This window comes from Triturus cristatus, chromosome 4_1, assembly GCF_964204655.1.
Source record: "Triturus cristatus chromosome 4_1, aTriCri1.1, whole genome shotgun sequence".
NCBI lineage: Eukaryota > Metazoa > Chordata > Amphibia > Caudata > Salamandridae > Triturus > Triturus cristatus.
Window position 1 is genome coordinate 99095814 of NC_140585.1, and position 20294 is coordinate 99116107.

The 20294-nt window shown below is 47.0% G+C and overlaps 1 protein-coding gene and 1 long non-coding RNA gene across 5 annotated transcripts in view; one reads left to right on the forward strand and one right to left on the reverse strand.

Moving 5' to 3' along the window:
* The window catches only part of LOC146839642 (uncharacterized), a 766602-nt gene that overhangs the window by 545971 nt on the left and 200337 nt on the right, over window positions 1-20294 (forward strand). For all 4 annotated transcript variants that reach the window (XR_014981114.1, XR_014981115.1, XR_014981116.1 and 1 more), the window contains exon 9: window positions 2030-2131. Coding sequence is in view for 1 of the 4 variants with exons in the window: in XM_085651730.1 (XP_085507856.1) it covers window positions 2030-2131 (102 nt within the window). In the remaining 3 variants the exon portion in view is untranslated. The remainder of the gene's footprint in view (window positions 1-2029; window positions 2132-20294) is intronic.
* Window positions 1684-20294, reverse strand: part of LOC146839643 (uncharacterized) — a 58467-nt gene continuing 39856 nt past the window's right edge. The window contains exon 3 of the long non-coding RNA XR_014981117.1: window positions 1684-2117. This is a non-coding gene — a long non-coding RNA (uncharacterized LOC146839643). The remainder of the gene's footprint in view (window positions 2118-20294) is intronic.

Below are 20294 nucleotides of genomic sequence, written 5' to 3' on the forward strand. Positions count from 1 at the left end.
TGAGACAAACAAGGAGACCTGAGCCCCAACACCCTTAAAGGCTAGCCACCCCAATATTCTTGGCTTTGATTTTGCCATCTCTGAAGACAGGGTTCACAAAGACACTGCCTGGGAACGCTGGGGTCAGCCAGAGGTTGCAACTGCCACCCCTTGGTGACTCCTAAATGATGTCCATGTTGTTGGTGTTGACCAAGAAGTGAGCGGTGACTGCTGAAGACTCCAGCATCTTGCCAAGCAGCACCCTACTGCTCCCTGAAAGGACACATGCCAAAGGTGTGAGCTGTGCCCAGCATTTCTTGTGACCGGTATCAAGCCAACACACGAACATTGGAGGACTTGCGCGCTGTCAGGACCAAGCTGCTACACTGCGTGGAGGAGCGTGTGAAGACTTAAGATGGTTTTGCACCCACTTCAACACCAGGGGGTGGTATAAAGAAAAAGAGTGACAGAATATGAGGGGAACCAAATCCGCACCTGTGCCCAATTAAATTTCCTGCCATAACTTACTGAGGGGTATTAGATAGGGCCGCCCAGGTGGACAGAGCATGAAGAGAAGGGGAGGGGTGTAAACAACAGAAGGGATCATGGCCAGGGGTGTTTCCCTATATACGTCCACTGGATTACGTGGTTTTTAGTATTACTATGATTAAAATTATTTCTCATTTTGATAAGGACATACACTGGCCAGGATATTGAGGTTTTGTGTCTGTTGGATGGCTGTCAAGTTTTGAGTTTGTGCCCCCCACACTACCATCGCCCTGAGAGTCAAATTCGGAAGGGATTGTACATTACCCAGTTTGTAAACAACCTCAACCATAATTGTTGAGGCCCTAAAGGCCCGATCTGGACTATGGCTCTCCGAATAGGGTCCGACACGAACAGTCTTGGAATATGGGTATTGGGTAATGATTTGGGTACCATTAATGCCACTACTAACAGTCTTTGATATCCTCATGATGTTGCAGTAAAAATAGAGATGACTCCATGTTTACAGTGCTCTTTCTCAATCATATTCAAATTAAGATAAAGCATATGTGTTTTAAACTTTTTAGCAGCCTTTGGTGCAGATTTCTTTTAAAAGCGCGCAACGCAGCGCAGCCCCGAGAGAGGCTGCGCTGAGTGACAGGGAGAGAGCAGGAGGGCGCCATAGCTTCAGAGTCATAGTTCTCACTCCCCTTTCGCTAGCGGTGGCGCTGATTTCAGCTGCAGAGCGCCACACACACACCTTAGTCGTCATAGCACTAAAGTGCGTCTGTGACTTCTGCATAGGTTTTCTAAAGGAAGGGCAGTCTTCCTGTGCAAAATAGCATGCCTAGACACATTTCAAAGCTTTTGCGACTTTGTATGTGTGCTGCACAGTGCAAAAGCACGGAGAAATTAAAACATTTGTCCTGCTGCTTTGCACTACTTTTAGGGTCCTTTTTAGCGCAAACAAATTTTGCGCTGGAAAGTAGATTTTCACAAAAACATTCCACACTGGTTAGTGTCTCATTTGCGGTGCTAACCCAGCCCAAAATGTTTGAAAATCTACTCCTTTAAATTTTATATACCTGCCGAGTTGTCAGTTTAAAAAAAAAACAGGTTTGTTCTGGAATGTCCTTCCTTTAATGTATTTTACATCAATTACCTCTCATACAGGGCTGTTGTCATGGGAGAGATGTGCTGACGTGGGTTGTGCAGGTAAAGTATATTACTAGTTATCGAAGCAGACTTTGATTCCAAAAGAGCGCGGTCAATTTCTAAGTAAACTTAAACTAAGACTAGCAGGAATATACAGGAAGGGAGAGAAAGCTTCTGCAGCTAGTGGTATTAGATCCGGCCAACAGTGCAATGCTATAACATGGCATTTTCTATTACAACCACTTGATACCAGGTTTCTAAAATTAACAGACTTGAGACAAGACTACAACTTCTATAATGCATTAGGTTTTTAATCTAAACCCCAAAGCTGTGTCTCCGTTTATCCATTTTTGATAGTGAACATCTCAGTAATTTTGCACCTTTCAATGCTTTTTCTCTTCGACTGCAGACGCCTCATACTGCTCATCGACCAGTTGCAAGCATGGCTCTTGTTCATCTGGCAAATGTGTTTGTAACTCAGGATACACAGGAATATACTGCGATCAGAAAGGTAAGGAAGAATGGGTTATTTATTGACCATACATGCCCATTGGTATTTATATAGCACTAACCTAGAAAGGACATTACTTTGCGAATGTGAGACGATTGTGTAGAACAAGTGAGAGGCTACACAAATGCACACATTGTATTGTACATTTTTAGGTGCAAAGAGATCAAGTGATTTGCTCAGAATCACACAATGTTGAGTCAAGACCTGATTCCATAGTCAGCAGCTCTAGCCACATCTCCCTGGACACACAGTATGGCAGATTTAATCACAGTATTTGTTTGGCAGCTATTCATTAAAAGTCTTTCTAGATCAAAATACAACACATCCTGAAATAGAACATACATATTTACAAACACTATACTTCTTATGGTAGTATCTATGTAAACACTTCTTAGTACTATGTCACTGGGTAACCATCACGTCCTATCATTTAATTTTTATATTTTGTAGTTATTCATATAGGTTGTGTGGCGAGTAGGATCTGCTTCACATGTTTACCCCCACTTTTTGCTGGTGTTTCACTGTTTGTCAACTTTAGTCTGGATGGGACCCTGCTATTCAGGGCCCCAGCCTAGCTGCTTCCTCTCGCAAATGATTCCATGTACTATAGGTACAGGTCAGATTGGATCTGAGGTGCCCTTATAAGTCCCTAGTATATGGTATATTATGTACCCAGGGCATAGGTACCCCAGAGGCCTACCAGGGGCTGAAGCATGTATTATGCCACCCCTGGAAAACCACCCAAAATGACACCACAGGTCTGCTACTGCAGCCTGGGTAAGGTGGTGCATGCACCCCTTACTGTTATATAGGTTACCTATATCACTATATATATACACACATATAAACCTATAAGTCACTCTAATGGCAGGCCTTATCAATCCTGAAAGCAGAGTACTTGGTTCTTATGTGAGAGGGTGCCCCTGCATGAGCAGGGCCCCTCTGCAGCATTCGGAGACCCTTCTCTGATGCTGTTTGTAGTGAAGTCTGAACTTATAATCTTAAGTGCATTATAACGAAACAGTAAATGCTAACTTTGGACTGGTTGCACGGAAACATGTTGTGTTTGTTGTCAAACACCTTGAAATCATACCCCCACACCAGTAACTGGTGTGGGAGTATGATCCTACCCTTCTAGAGGGAGAGACATGACAGCACTGATATACACAGTAGAAACTTAATAGAGCCCTGGCATCACAAAATGGATGCTGCAGCCACAGACACGGGTCTGGCATCCTGCTGCTGACAGAAACTCCGGCAGGGGAGGCCTGGACAATAGGTTTCCTGTCACAGGGAGGTGTAACCACCTCCCAGACAGGATTATGTGTATTGGAGCTGGGTGGGAGACCTCTCTGAGTGCTTTGAAGTCCTGCACTGGGGGCATATTTGGTTTCCCTGTGCATAGTCCAGCTCAAACCGGTCCAGGGGCTTCCAGCCCCTGCTCTGGTGTGAAACCGGACAAAGGAAATGGGTGTAGCCACCCCTCTTTCCAAACCCTCCCATAGGTGGGTCCCCAGAGTATGTCCAACCCCCTACCTTAGTATAAGTATAGGACCCCAGTCCTTAGGACTTTAGATTACCCTGGATGAAACTCTGAAGCTGAATCCTGGACCTTCGACGCTCTGCTCAAGATCAGAGGACTGAAGAAATCTCCCTTGGGGTCAAGGAGTGACTCCCATGCTTGGCAGGCACCAAAGAAGCAATTTGCCGGTCTGCATCATCGAAGCTCCCGCCAAACTCCGAAGTATTTTCAGCCCAGAAAGAGGATTGCCAGACATCTCATAGGGCGACCCAAGTCCCCAGCAAAGCTGAGACCCGCAGCCATCGTGAGTAGCGTGGAACTGGAACTCCTGGTCACTTTGCATTTCTGCAAGTGCATTGACTTCCTGATGTCTCTTGAAGTTGTGCTTGGGCTGAGTTGAAGCCCCCACCTCGAGCACTAAATCCACCAAAGACTGTTGGCCTGGTCATTCCGAGTGACTCGTGGGCCGCTATTTTGTGTTTTGTCTCGAGGTCCCTTTGTGTTCCGTCAACTGGTGGGTCCCTGAGGGGTTAACTTTGCATTTCCTTGGTCTTCCCTGGTTGCTCCAGATGTGCCCTGACTCCCAACCAAGTGGTGAGTCCCACAGACCTTGCTGGTCTGCACCGAAGCATCTTTCTTGTTTCTGCATGGGTTGCTGTTGCCAAGGCTTGTTGTGTCCAATCTGGGCACCGACACTGCAGCACTCGACATCCTTTGTGGGACAGCTCGAATCCAGCTCATGGTTGTCCTCGACATCTCCTGGTCCTCGTGGCTGAAGAGTCAAGCTTCACCTCTTTCACCTGAAATCACCCGACATCGGTGGGCATCTGGTCACTGGTCACTGGTCATCTTCCTGGTCACTGGCTAGTGACCCAGACTCTGTCCCCTCTACTTTCAAGCTCTTCTCTTCGATCCAGGTTTGGATCTCTTCGGACACTTCGCATCTTCACGGCAGCAGCACTTCTTCGCCATCTACCATTGAAATCGACGACGCGACCCGACACCAAAAGACACCTATGCACCCGGCTTCCCTGGGTGAGGTAACACGAGTACTCCAGTGCTGCCGTGGGTGGTAGCCCTAGAACTTCCTAAGTCCAAAAGGGTTTGGTCCTGACTCATTTCTAAGTGTCCCTAATCTATACAAATCTAACCGCGACTTTCCCCATAGAAGCTAATGGGAGCTCACGGCTGTGTTCACACACTGCACACGGCCCCCGTGGGTGTCCTGTGTCACTACCTTGGGTGGTTCCTTGGGGTCCCAGCGATTCTACAGTCTCTAGGCCTTGTGTCTAGTTAAGTCGTGGTTCTTATACCACTATTTTAGTATATGGTCTGGCTCGCCCCAGGGCCTGACGTGTATTTGTGCTATTTTACTGTGATTATTGAAGAGTAACTTATGTGTTTTGACCTCTAGTCTCATAAAGAGTCTAGGAGGGTGTGTTTAGTAATAAATACATATATTTTATATATATATACCTGGTGTGGATATCTTTCATTTAGTGACTCAAGAGATTAAAGACTGGTAAAACAAGCTGCTTTACATTCCTTCAAGACTTAGTCTGAAGGCTGCTCTCCATAGCTACCACTAGGATAGCTTTCAATAAAGGTTGTCTTTAACCTATAACCAATAAGGGGTTGTTTGGACTGATACAAGGTGCCCACTATAACTACTGGACAGCATATATCAGGCCAACTTCTCACAGATTGTATTAATGTGTACTATATGATAAAATAAAGTAACTACCATGTAATGTGCTATTTGCAAACAACATTCAACTGTATTATAGAAACTGCATTCTTTTGTGGAAGAAAGAACCAATTATTTCTCTTTTACGTGAAATTACACCATCTGTACTAAAATCATAACTTGCAATTGTTAGTCCAAACTTGTTTCTCACTTCTAAAGCACTTATGGGTTTATTTACAGTTAGGGGGGTGTGAGATAGCTCCCACATGTCTAATCCATCCTAGTTAGAGTGCCCAGCCATGTAAACACTTTCAATAGGATGGATGGACATCTACTGGTCTGTGTTGGCTGATGTCCAGCACCCAGTCTGAGGCCGGATATCCCCAGGGCTCTCATCAGTTATGGAAGAAAGCAAAATCATGGTTTACCAGCACTTGTCTTTTAAATCGCTGTTCCCTTGTCTGATAGCAATTGAGAAGAAAACATATAGGAAACTCGATCTAGAGTAGGCTATTGGTTTAGGGACACATGTAACAATCCGTGGACTAATACAGCTCACAATTATATTTTTATAATTATTTGATTTTATTATATATAAATAGGAAAAATCAACATATATTTAATAGTTTTACATTATTCTTGTCATACGGATAATTGTCCTTTGATACAATTCTATATAAATAGTGCATACAAAATCAAGTTAATACAATAAATGTACATAACACATAAACATCGTGGGGAGAAAAAAGGAAACTCAATTCAGAAGTAATTGTCCTGCATGGCTAGATTTAATCAAAAGCATGGTTTACCGGTACTTGTCTTTTAAATCGCTGTTCCCTTGTCTGATAGCACCATGTGTCCAATTTGTGGACTACACTTCCATACCCAATAGCATTAGTGCATTAGTACTATATATTAGTTTGTCTTCTAGGACCTTCTGCAGGCAGGTGCATAGTTTTAACTCTTGCATCTTAAATGTTGTTCTTCCCTACAAGTGTCTCCTTTCCACTGTGAGCGCAAAAAGCAACAGAGAGATGGGGCACCCCGGTCTGGTTTCCCTCCAGCCCGCAGGATTCAGAAACCAACCCTTTCATACGCAGTCTTACCATCGGGAGAAGTTTCAACCACCTCATAAATCGCAGTCCAAACCCCATTTGTTGGAGGACCTCCCACATATAACGCCTGCCTATGGTGTCAAACTCACATTCCAAGTCCAAGATTGCGAGTGCACAAGCCTCATTGGAAGACACCAGCTTGTGTAACACATGGTTCAAGCGCCTGATGTTGTGCATCGTACTTCTGCCAAGGATAAAGCCTATATGCTCAGGAAGTACTAAGGGCTCCCACCACTTGGAGGAGTCTGTTTGCCAGGAGCTTACATAGTAACTTCAAATCTGTGTTCGGCATTGACAGCGGTCGATAGGAGGCGAGCTCACATGGTTTCGCGTCATGCGCTTTTAAATAATGCGCCGACACGAGCGGTGTTTATGCACCTCTTTATTTCCCTTACTACCGCTAATACTACTCTGCGCGCACTCACCCCGCCTCCCCACATCCTCTTCCTGCCATGCCTGACCCTGAAGTTCGGGACCTGGTCAGACATGGCGACACAACATCTCCCCCCTTTTGTAAATTATCATTCACCTTGGATTGTTATTGTTTAAAGTTCTTCAATGAGTCGGACCGGCCTTTGTGTAGTCCTCTGTGGCCGGCGAGGAGGGTGCTGTTCTCCGGGTTCATCCATGTAGATTGCGCAAAGGCGTTCTTTGAGGCTGTCTGCTCCTGGGTCTGTGGTGTCTGTGTCTCTGTCTGCTTCATCTTCTCAACTGTAGACTGCTGGATTACACGAATTGAAGTGCGATACATTTCTCATGGTCCTCTTTGTTGTGGAGGCTGCTGTGATCATTGTTCCTTTTTTCTTCACTACTTGTAACAGGTGGGCATGATATCGTCTGTCGGCTTTAGCTCTCTGTTCTTGTTTCACTAGTACCCTATCTCCTTCTTGGATGCTGGATGCCTTTGCATGACGCCGATTGTCAGCGTAGTCTTTCATCTTTGCTTTCTTATCTCTATCAATGTCCATTAGTGTCTCATGATCGGAAGTCAGGAGTCTGGAGTGTATGACAGCGTCCGACATCGGAATCCTGGTGCGCGGGGTTCTCCCGAGCATCAGGATGGCGGGACATCTGTCGGTGGTGCTGTGTGGTGTTGTCCTATAAGCTCTCAGGACTTCAGTGAGCGCTGGTTGCATGTCACACTGGGACAGTTCAGCTTGTTGTATTGTTTTCTTCAGGGTGGCCATGAAGCACTCAACCATCCCATTGGCTTGGGGCCATAGGGGGGGTGATTTTCCGGTGTCTAAAGTTTAGACAGTCTGCAAATTCTGTGAACTCATGTCCATTGAAAGGTGGTCCATTGTCCTTTTTTACTGTCTGTGGAATCCCCCATGCTGCGAATATTTCATCAAGGACAGGTATGACTGCAGATGCTCTTGTGGACGATAGTTGGTGTGCAATGGGAAAGCAAGAATGTTCGTCCATGATGACGATGACATATTTTCCAGATTTTAGTGGGCCGAAGAAGTCAACGGCTACTTGTTGCCACATGCCATCCGGGAGATCAGACATTTGCAGTGGGGCGTGTGGTTCTTCTCACCCCACTAGTTGGCATTACTGGCAGACTTGAAGCGTGGCTTCCACCATCTGGTCAAGAGACGGGAACCAGACTCTCTCTGTTAGCTCTTTCTTCATGGCTACTACACCCATGTGGCCTTCATGGGCTAGATTCATACTGGCACATGCATCAACGTAGGCTTTTGCGATACCTTAATTGCGATTATTAAGGAATCGCAAAAGCCTATGCATGTAGGAATCGCTATAAAAATAGCGATTCCTACACATTCCTTAATTGCGACTCGCAAATTGCGAGTCGCAATTAAGGAAAGCCGTCCCATTCATTCCTATAGGCCTCCAGGCCCATAGGAATGAATTGGAGATTGCATGAGCAATTTGCGAGTACCAGTAGGTACTCGCAAATTTCAAGGGTGAAAGGGTGTCAAAATGACACCCTATTGCACCCCTGAAATTGATCTGTGCACATATGTTGCAAACACACATGCCCTAAGGGCATGTGAGTGCGCAACATAAAACTTTGAAAAATGCACAAAAGTGCATTTTTCAAAGTTTTTGCAAATTGCCATGAAGTTCAACTTCATGGTAATTTGCTCCCCCTATTAGCGAAATTGCTATTTTTTTTACTTTAATGCATTGCATTTAAGGAATCTCAATTTGGGATTCCTTAAATGCAATCGCAATTTAAGTAATCTCAATTTAGAGATTCCTTAAATTGCGATTTTTGCATTTGGGATGATGCATCCCAAATGCAAAAATACTGATCGCAAAGTGGCAGATTCTGAGAATCTGCCCGTTTGCAACCGGTTTTTCCTTTGATGCATGTGGGCCATAGTCCCTTGTCGTAGTTGCTGAGGAATAACAATCCTGCTGTCTCTCAGTAATAATACATCTGCACTGATTGTAAGGTCATCCATGATGAGTTCTTGCATGTTGATGGCAGTGATGGTTTGGGAGGTCTCCAGATGTCTCCATGAGTCCTCTCGTATGCGCCGCATAACGTCTTGAAGTGTGACATCCTTGGCAGTGGCTTCCACAATAGCGTCTAGTGGGACGGGCGGTGGGCGCACTTGGTCAATCACAAAGTGAAGGTATTCTTCAGCTAGCAAGGTGCGTGTCTGTGGCAATGTTTGAGGATGACGTGAAATGTAGTCCGCTGGGTTTTCTGCCTTTCCTCGTTTGTGAATAATAGTATAGGTGTAGTCCTGCAGGCGGATACCCCACCTCTCGATCCTTGGAGGCATCTTCGCTCGTGGATTGCCGAAGATGGTAATCAAGGCCTGATGGTCAGTAATGAGTGTGAAGTGCTTCCAGTAGACGAATAAGTGAAAATGCTCGCAAGTCCACACAACGGCCAGGCTTTCCTTCTCTGGTTGCGAATATGCCTTCTCCGTGTCGGTGAGGCTGCGACTGGAATAGGCTATGATGTGACGCTGGTCTCTTTCGTCATCATATTGGGCAAGGATGGCACCTAGGCCCACGTGGCTGGCGTCAACGGTGACTTCTGTTTTCCGTTTGGGGTTGAAGTAGGCTAGATGGGTGGCAGAGCGCCTTTGATGTTGTGAAAGCATGTTTGCATGCCTTGGACCAATGAAATGATTGGCCTTGTCTTGTGGGTAGCTGATGGTTGCATAGTATTTGATGTCCCTTGCACAGTAGCTGGCCATACCCAGGAATGACTGAACATCACTGACGTTGCGAGGTTGTGGGGTGTCAGCGAGTGCTGGAACTTTGTCGGAGTCTGGTTTCATGCCATCTTTGGAGTAGATGTGGCCGTAAAATTTAAGGGTTGACTTGTGGAATTCACATTTGTCTCTGTTGAGTGTGAGTTTGGCGTTTAGAAGGGCATGGCACACGCGGTCTAGGGCTTTGTCATGTTCTTCACGTGTCATGCCAAATACAAGTATGTCGTTGCTGTAGTTGAATGAGTTTGGAATATGGTGGACCACCCGCCGAACGGCTTCTTGAAAGATTTCCGCCGCTGACGAGATGCCAAAGTTGAAGCGTTTATATCTGACAAGTCCTTGATGAGTGGTAAACGTGGTGATATATCTTGATATCTCATGGAGTTCAAGCTGTTGGTATCCTTTGTTGAGGTCTAATTTTGAAAAGACTGTCACTCCGTTCAGGCGGGTAATCATGTCGCTAATATGAGGTCCGGGGTGTCTTTCCCGTTCTATGGCTGTGTTCGGGGTGTGCATGTCCACACACAGGCATACTTTGTTTTCATGCCCTCGTTTGAGCACGACTACCACCGGTGACATCCAGGGAGTGGGTCCGGATGACTGTGCTATGATATCCGCTCTCAGCAGATCTTGGAGCTCATCATCGACCGCTTGCTGGAGGTGAAATGTTACTTTCCTGTGGTGTTGGGCCACTGGCGTGACTTGCTCGTTGATGTGTAATTTAACTTTGACGTTGGCTAGTTTACCTAGGCCTGAGAACAGCTTCGGGAATTTGTTGATCATATCGGGCGTGTCATCCACTTTGAATAGGATCTCTACCAGCCTCAATCGTTCTGCTGTGGGTAAGCTGAGTAAGCAGTCGGCAGCTCCCGGGCCCTCTATGACATGAATTTGGGCCTGAATGTATCTGTTCTTGTAGGTTAGCATTGTGGGAAAACGTCCTAGACATGGCAGTGGCTCCTTGGACATCCATGTGCAGACGAGTACTGCAGCCGGTTCTAGCTTCAGTTTCGGGCACATCTTTTCATATTCTGCCATGCAAATATAGTTCAGTGATGCTCCCATGGCCAGAACAAACTTGGTGAAGTAGTTTCCCATTCGAATATTTAGTCGTGGGTATTTCTTCAGCCGGTCTGGGTCAGCTACCATGCATACATATTTGTCACTGTCCTGTGATATGGGAGTGAGTGCGTACGAATCTCTTGATGTCGACCGGTGAGAACGATATGATGCCTGGGACTGGGTGCTAGACCTGGATGAGCAGGTTTATCGGTCTCTTCTGCCATGCACCTCCCTGGCATGGTGACGTGTCCCGACACTTCGTCTGACTGGCCTTGCTTTTTTACGCCTGGTTTGGCACATAGCTTCAAAGTGATTGTCTCTCCCACATCAATGGCATTGTTGGCCCAGGACTGGGCAGGTGCCAGTGTGTGGATATTCTAGGCCGCAGCGGCAGCAGTAAGGCGGTTGTTTCTGGGTTCTACTGCTTCTGGTCCCACCGTCGGACATGCTTGTGGGTTTGTCAGGCCTCCGATGATCCGGCCGACGTCTTGATTCTGACTGGGATTGAATTTGGAGGGCTTGCTTCTTTTCTGTTTTTCCGGCTTCCATTTTCTTTGCGTGTTCTTCAGCTTGGTCATTTATGCATGTGAGTTCTTCAATGTCGTCGAGCGAGTAGTGTTTTTGGAGTAGTCGACGTCGCAGTGATTCGGATTGGCATCCTTCAATGATGCGTAACCGAAGTGCACCCACAGTGTTAAAATTGTTGAACTCACAATATGGTGCCAGACGCTTTAGGCGTGAAATTAAATCACCCATGGATTCATTCCGTTCTTGGGATGCAAGATTGAAGGTGTAGCGTTCATAATCTAGGTTGCGTTTGTGGAGAAATTTTATGTTCAGGGCGTCCTTCACGTCTGTATACGACGCAGTGTCTACCGGGGGTAATTCTTTGATTATTTGTCTGACGTCTTTGCCCACTAGGTTTTTTAATGCTATAAGTTGATGGTCAGGATCATCTACTCTTGAGCCTATCATAAAATCTTCGAAGTCTTCTAACCAGCTTTTCCACTTGGGGCCCATGCTGTTTCCCGAAGTCAGTATTAGGGGTTCGGGGGGATGCAGGAATGATACCCCCATTAGTATGGGCCCTTGCGGTGTGGCTTAGGCTGGACCTGGTGCTACATTCTGTGTGGAGTCAGGTCGAGTGGACATGGTGATGCACTGCTGTCTTTACTGTTCCTCCTGATGCTTCTTACGGCTTTGCAGAGCTTCGAAGTCTACTTTGCCAGGCTCAGGGTGCTTCTTTTTGTCCTTTGCCTGACCTCCAAATGGCCGCAGGACTGAAACCAATGTGTTCCTATGGGGTGCTCCTGACTCTAAGATGGCCGCCAGACGTGATGCCTGTATGCCAGTTGGAGTGATGAAAACCAGAGTTCTTACCCCAGTGCTGTGCACCTGTCATTCACTTGGGGCCTCAGAGACTCTTCTCACAGGAGGTCCTTGTCAGGGCTGCCGTGCTGACTGGTCGGTGGTGCTCGTTAGCATAATTAGTAGCGCTTCTTCTCCTGTGGCTGGGCGCTCTTTTAACGTTCTCTGAGTCACGTGCAGTTGGAGGGGGTGTCCTTTCATCCCACCCTCGATGCCAGTTTCTCATTGCACGCTTTTAAATACTGCGCTGACACGAGCGCTGTTTATGCACCTCTTTATTTCCCTTACTACTGCTAATACTGCCCTGCGCGCACTCTCCCCACCTCCCCACATCCTCTTCCTGCCATGCCTGACCCAGAAGTTCGGGACCTGGTCAGGCATGGCGACACAACACATGGGCCTCTGTACTCCTTGGGGATGAGGAACATTACTACTTTCCTCATAGAAGGTGATTGCATTCCTGTCTCTCATTCTCTTCCAGAAATAACTGCATTATCCTTTCCAGGATCAAGTCAGGCAGTAGTTTATAGAACTCCACTGGGAGTCCATCTTCTCCAGGAGCATTAACCCAGGGCATGTCAGCTAGAGCTCCTTAAAGTTCCTCCAATGCCAATGGCATCTCCAAAGCCTGCCACTGCTCTGCTGTGAGGTGAGGCAGTTCCATCTCAGCAAGGTAGCATTCCAATAACTCCTTAGCAGGGCCCTGTGCTGGAACAAACCCCTCCCATAAGTCAGTTGCGCAGGTGGTGTTTATGCCCTGTATGCCAACTATCGTCCTTCCCCCCTTCGCGTTTAACAGCCTTATATGTGTGTATGGACTATCTCTCAGCAGAAGCCATGATAATAGTGTCCCAGATTTATCATCCTCCCGAAACAGTTGTTTTCTATACTAAGTGCAGATGAATTTTCCAGTCTTTTTACAGCAGCCAACTCCTGCAGAGCAGGAGTTGTCTGATCGGTTTGTTTGTCTTGGTGCAACAGCTTCCTCTCCAGATCAGTGAGATCCCTCACAATGTGTCTGTGCCTGCCCTATACTTCAGACAGTCACTCCCCCTGAAAGGCCACGTTGTATGCTTCCCACTCCAGCACGTTGCTGCTCGCAAAGCCCTGGTTCTCTCCAAAGAGTTGTAAAAGGTTGTATAAGCTTGGACTTATTTTTTATGAATACCCTATCTGTTAATATCTCTATTTACAGACACCAAAATGGTATTTGAGACCTATGTCTTCCCAGTGTTAGCGGGAAAAGCAGTACAATTATCCAAGAGGTACCTGTCCAAGACTTCCGTCTGTTTATAAATGGCAAATTCTTCCCTGCCCCCTATTTCAAGGTCCAGTCTACTATGGGGCTTATGGACAGGGGAGTCTCCTGGGACTTTGGTTGTACCATATTTCAAATGGGTTTTGGTCCAGTAGGACCGTTCAGAGCACCATGTCCATTTTGGATTTCACAACTGACCTTGCACCCACGGCAGTGTTCATCCAGCTGCCCATTTAGCACACAAATGAATTCATCAATCCGAATGAGATGCATGTTCATATAAGGGGCTATCAATATGTGAATATTAAAAAAGGAGTTGATTGTCTTGAATCAGTGCAATCTTAATTTTGTAGCGGCATAACTAAACCCTGTACCTCTTGTGGAATCTGCACAACCCTGAACATTTCAATATGCTAAAAGAGTCATAACCACAGTCAACCTGATTGGCAGACACGGGATCACCCCACAACAAGAGGACTCCATATTGTGTGTGCAAGTCTCCGAAGTCATCTGCTGCCATTCTCGGATCAAACCCAGCATCTGCAATGACTGACACTCAACTACTGTCCCCAATTCTGACTCCTCTGAGCAGGGGCCTAACCCTCCAATTACAAAACTTGTAAGGAAAACAAAAGGTGCAAGTCCCTTGGGAACGATGATCTTGTGGGAAGCTGTTGACCAGCTCAGGCAAAACATGTATGGTAACAGCCCAGTCTGATGCTGACTTCACTATCAAAGATCTCCCCATGGGAACTACTCAGGACTGTGGTGCCTCTGCTTTGGCAGGGAAGCTAAAAAGGTATAAGGGTTTGGGTGCCTCAGGTCCGCTTGTCCAACAGACCCCAGTCTTTTGGTTGGAATCACCTAGTGCCTCCAAAAAAGCCATCTTGCCACTCCCGTCGGATTGAAGCCAGTCACTCCAAGCCATGTCCCCGGTGCTGTCACACTCTTAAGGCAGATATATGTCCATTATCGGTAGGCCACTTCGCGGGGCTTGTCCCTCGCCCGGTGGGACCTGCTTCTCAACCCCACTTTCCGTACAGTCTACAGCTCTGTCCAACTCCTCAGAAGAGGTTTCTCCTTCCTGGTCAATGTACCATCCTCCTGGACCAGGATGCAGGTGGTTCACCTTGGGCTGCTGCTCCTGCCACCTGTTTGGGGAGACTTTGTCCGTGAACCTAGGTCCAGTCCTGGCTTTGCTGTCAGGAAAAAAGTGCCTTCAGCCCTCTCTGGTCTGCCTTGCCCCATATCTCCAGCTAAACGCACACCTCTCCAGGCTGGTCAAAAAAGTGAGTTTTTTCTTGGGCAATCACTTTCTGTCACCAGGAAATAACAACATGTAACAAAGATCCAGCGCCTGTAATTTCTGTTTCTTCTCCGTGTATGATTAATGCTGCAATTGGACCTTTCCGGTGTAGTCAGGGTAAATTGCTATATTATAGTTTTCAAATGAACACTGCGGCATGCTCTGGCTGTCAAAAGGATATAGTACGTGCCCCTCTCATGTAGTATTCAAGCTATCAAGGCCCTCGGACGGGCTCCTTGCGGGGGAGGAGTGGCAACGGCTCTATAAGCTCGCTCCCACGTGAATTGCAAGGTTAAAGCATTTAGTCACAACTCTGTCTGGATCCATTCCTTCAGAAATTACCCTGCATCTGAGCCCTCGGCCCACTCCAAGAACACTAGGAATCGCAGGGTGTTGCGGCCTGAGCAGTTCTCTGAATACTCTACTCTGTCCTAGAGTATTGTCGCCTCAGTGGTGAGATTTGCCAATTGGATTTTTAGAACTCTGACTTCCGTTTGGAGCCTGGAGATGGCACTTTCCACTGCATGAACTCTACCTGCCACCTTGTGTGGGTCCATCACCAACAACCTGGTATGTATGACGTTACAACGCATACATTTACATCGCGGTACATTACATCGCGGTTTTTACAACGCAAGTCGTTACAACGACTTGCGTTGGAGGGCGCTGGACTTAGGAGTAGTATACTTTACTATTCCAACTCCAGTTTACGTACAGTAGGGAAGGTGTTGGATAGTAAATTATACTATTCCTTGTCCTAGAGCGCCATCTAGCGCAAGTCGTTGTAACGACTTGCGTTGTAAAAACCGCGATGTAATGGCATCGCGTTGTAAAAGTTGCGTTGTAAAGGTTGTTTACCACAACCTGACCTCAATAGAGTCAATTTCCCCTCAAGGGCAGTGCATGACCTATGAATGGTCAACAGGTACGCCCTGAAGGGCTCCTCATCATGCCCCTCCAACCCAGATACCCTCTGTTTACCTAGTGATTCAGATACAAGAGGTGTGGACAGATGTATATTTAGTGATGGTGTTACTCTGGGCCGCTTTGGACACCTTGTTCTTTTCCTTCCTGCCAATCAGTCACTCTTTAAGGCCCCACCAACGCTCTGAGCAAGGGGAGCCCCACAAAGCTCAGGGGCAATCCTGTGCCCCTAGAGATGAGCAGTGGGCTGTCGGGAGGCAGCTGCCTCCATGGAAATTAATCCCTGTGTGTTGCACGTTTCCCCTAGCATCGCTGGTGCCCAAATATCCTAGTACCAATCATTCAGGTTGAAACTAGCTGCCCTCTTTAAATTGAAAGGCTGCACATGTGGGCAAGGCCGAGGGCCCCCCTGCATTACATGATCACACAGACTCTCCAGTCCACAGCAGGAGGGACAGCAGCCACAGTACGATTAGAGGCCGCACATCAAGTTCTGCTGCTCCACCTCCCCGGGTCCAGTGCTACATCCAGCACTTGCCTGCTGAGCGCCTGCAGGCAGTAGCAGGTATTCCAGACTGATAGGCTCCTCCCTACTATAAGAAATGGCTTGTGCTGTCCCTGTGACAGAAGCCCTCTCCCTGCGCAGGGTGGGTGCGGCAGGTAGCCCAGTCCTGAAATTGTCACCATCGCGGCCTTCAGCTTCCTCCCTTCCCAGGTCGTTTTTCAGACCATATCGTGCCCCAAAGATCACCTTGTTGCTAGCACTGAAGTCTCCACTCCTTCTCCCAGCAAGGCAGTCACAGTGGGAGGCGTAGTCGGACGAGTGCAACCACGGCAGCCTCGGGCAGAACCCCCTCTCCAATGTTCCAGTTGGCAGCTACTCCGCCAAGATGGCCGCCGGCCGCTCGCCACCAGGGAGGCCCTTGTCTGGATCTCGGCTTGGCAGCTCCCATGCCCCGATGTCAGACCCACGGTGTGGCCACCCTGGTGTTTGCTGCGTTCTAGTTGACTAAGGCGCTTGATGGCCAGTCCTTTCTGCGTAGTACGGACAAGTCCACAAGATATCAGTACTCCTCTGCTGAGTTATTTAAATTTCAACCCTAAGACAAATGCCCTAATCTGCTTTCTTGGACTGCCTTGAGGGCCCATTGTCCTGTAAGCAGTGCTGTGTCTCTTTGCTTAATATTTCCTCGCTTAGGGAATGTACTAGAAAGGTAGAAAAGGAGGAATCTTTTTTAACCCTGGCGGAGTTGCGCTATGCAGAACTCGGCGAAGTGGCAAAAAAACTCAGCCGCACTATACGCAGCTTCTCAAGCGACGAAGTTCCATAGAAAAATGCAGTTCACGGTGATTGCACAGTGCGGATGCTTGTCTGCACTGTGCAATCATTGCGCACGGCACCCTGCACAGCGCAAACGGTCCCTTCTTTCCCTTTTCTGCCACTCGAGTAGATTTTTACTCCAGCGGCAGCTTTCTCAACGCGAACAAGCAGTTTCTCATCATGAGCGGTCGCAAGCATATGCAACAACTCGCACTGAGAAACCTGACCACCCCGCATTGAGAAATCTCACCAGGATGTTTATTTTCCACGCTCGCGCTCGCCAACTTGATGTTGACGAACGAGGAAAAATCTCGCCGGGAGGTAGATTTTCCTCGCTCACGATCGCTAACTTGATGTTGATAAAAGCAAGTGAGGAAAAAAACTCCGCTCCGCGGAGCGGAGATTTTGGGAACTCCGGGAGCTCCGCGTAACACGAGTGCGGGAAACTCCGCAAACTTCGCGGGCGGAACGTAGTTCACCGCCCAGGGATAACTTTTTTATCTTCCTTTAATTTTTCTGTTTATGAAATTGAAGCAGCCTTAATTAATGTCTGCTTTTTGTAGACGCATATGTTTCACACTACCTACAATAGTTAGTGATTCCTAGCAACTACTCCTGGGTCCACTTGGATAGAGTGGATAAAAAATGGGTTTGGAGTCGCAATTGTTTTTAAACAAGATTTCACCTGCTACACATTTACTCTTGCATGACTGAGGAAAGCAGAAACTTTGGGCTTCTGCATTTCAGTTTCATTGGCGGCTGCCTTGCAAAGGGGGTGGTTGGAAAGAGGGGGGAATGCGGCATCGGAAGCACCCAGGCTCCCGGACTCTCCCAGCCAATCACAACGCTGCATAAGCAGCTTCATGATTGATATGAGTGGCCTATTTGGCTGCTCAGGCAGTGCCTGGGGGCCTGGGCATGTTCTCCACCGGACTGTGCAACACAGCCCAGTGGAGAATATGCTAAGTGAGCTTGACTGTTTGGACAGCCAAACAGTCATGCGCATTTTGGGAATAGCAAACATCTCCTCACTCTGACAGTGCAAGCCCAGCCCCGCCCCGGCTCTAGTACAACACAGGAAAATTAAATGATAATAAAGTTTTTGCTATTATCATTTTATTTTTATTTTTTACACTGCTCAAATATCAGTGGGGTGACGCCTTAGTGGAAAAGTTGCCACTGTTCAGTTTTTCCACATTATTCAGTGACAAGGGCTCTAACCCAACAGGGATGAGTTTATAGATTACCCTGAAGAGGCCATTTCTCACTTGACCTTGCAATATGCCAACTTCACTTTGTTGGGAGATTTTATTTTGCACACGGATAATTCCAATGATGCCCCATTGCCTCCCTAACAGAGACGGCCATGCAGAATTTGTTCCAAATTGCCTCTAGGCCTACTCATTCAACGGGGTATAATATTGATCTAATTTTTACCATTTCCACAATTTCTATGGAGAACCTCTGCCAGATACATTGTGAGACCACTCAATTCTTTTCTTCAAATGGCTGTTACCAGCACAGCCACACAATCCCGAATACCCCACCTTCTCTTGTGTCTGGAGCAAAAAACCTATGGATTTGATTATTCAGCTCCTGAGCGTATCCCCACTCTTTCAGGACAAATCACAGATGACATGGAAGACATTCATAGGTGGCTACAATCAGCCGTGGATAGGTTGACGTCTTTTAAACAGTACTCAGTTGCAATCATTAGTGGTGGCATAATAAATGCTGCAGTCCACTAGGGACATTTGACTTACAGACCCTGGGTACAATTGGTACCATATACTAGTGTCTCATAGGTTGAATATGCCAATTTGGTGCATTCCAATTCAACATGACTTTAGAGGTCGGAGCGCATATACAGGGAACTGTACAGCAGTGCCCCGATGTGCACAGTCCAAAAACGAGCAGAAAAATCTAGCAAAACGTGGTGGTGACTACGCAAACAAGCTTTTGCAATGCAATAGGTCTCGCATTTACGCGAGTTTAAGCTATTGGCATTGTAATAGACAATGCCTTTTATTTATGTTTTAAAAACCAAAACATAAATAAAAGGCATTGTCATTTACAATGCCAATAGCTCAAACTCGCGTAAATGCGAGACCTATTGTATTGCAAATGCTTGTTTAAGGTTGATCACACAACTTCCGTCGGCCGCTGCGTTATCAAAACAGACATAAAAGGGAAGGACACTACAGTTTAACCCCTTTCACTTAAAAAACGCTAATGAACTTCAATCGTGCAATGCTGCAGATCAGTTCATTAGTTAAACCAGCTGCAGCCATCACTTCAACCAATGAAGCTAAAGCAGATATTTGTCAGAAGTGGCATCTGCTTGTACGTCTCTCTCTCACAGCAGCTTTAAAGAGGCTAAGAAGTCTGCCACTGCAGAAGGCAGCATTGGTGTCTGCTCCTGCACGGTGCTGCAGCGACAGCATCAACATCTTTCCAGAACTGTTTTCACGCACTGAAGTATGCTTTCTTTCTTAGAGGTACCGATGGCTGTTATGAATATTTCAGGACGGAAGTGCGATAACGTGCTGCATCTTTAATACTTATATGGTCCCAAAGGCGAGACCGATTGCATTGTAAATGCTTGTTATGTGACAGGCATGGGGAGGGTAAGTGATTTGCCCAGAATCACAGGATGTGGAACAGACGCCGAGACTGGACCCAGTTTCCCATTTCCAGAGTCGGCAGCTCAGGCCCTCCCACAATTGCACCGCAAACAGAAGGAGGGAACAAAACCCCTCACTCAGTAACTTCCCCGGCTCCATTTATTTTCCCACGCTGGCAACTCACCTGCAACAGATCATACGGCGCGCTCCCTTCCCAGCACTTAGGGATCAAAATAAGTGAACTGTCTGCGTCTGCGTGTGGTTGCCCCACCATTACCAGTGACGTCAGAGTCGCTTCATCCAGTGGGGGTGGTCAGCCGGGGGAGCCCCAGAACACCCTCCAATCACTTTCACCGGAACCGATGATGAGAGATTGCAGGATGCAGGGATAAGGTGCGGAGGCTACAAAAAGCGTTGTCTTTACTAAACTATTCAGGAATAGGCGTTTAGATGCCATTATGGATACATTGTAAACATTAAGGCAGATCTTCTAACATGCTGCCCCAGACCCCCTCACACACACTGATTGGCAGGAGTGAGTGAGCCCTGGTCATTTCTAAAAGAGAAACAGAGATATGTTCGGTGGCTGCTCAGGGGGAACAGACACAAGAAAAGTGAAAAATGTACATGTTCTTCTCGAAAGTATACATGTAAAGCACTCCAATATCTACAGATCGAGTTTGCGCTATATAAAAAAAATATAAATAAATGTAAACAACTCACAGGGCTTTTGCCAGTCAGTGGCAGGTTCAACAAGCATGCGAGTGGTGCGCGCG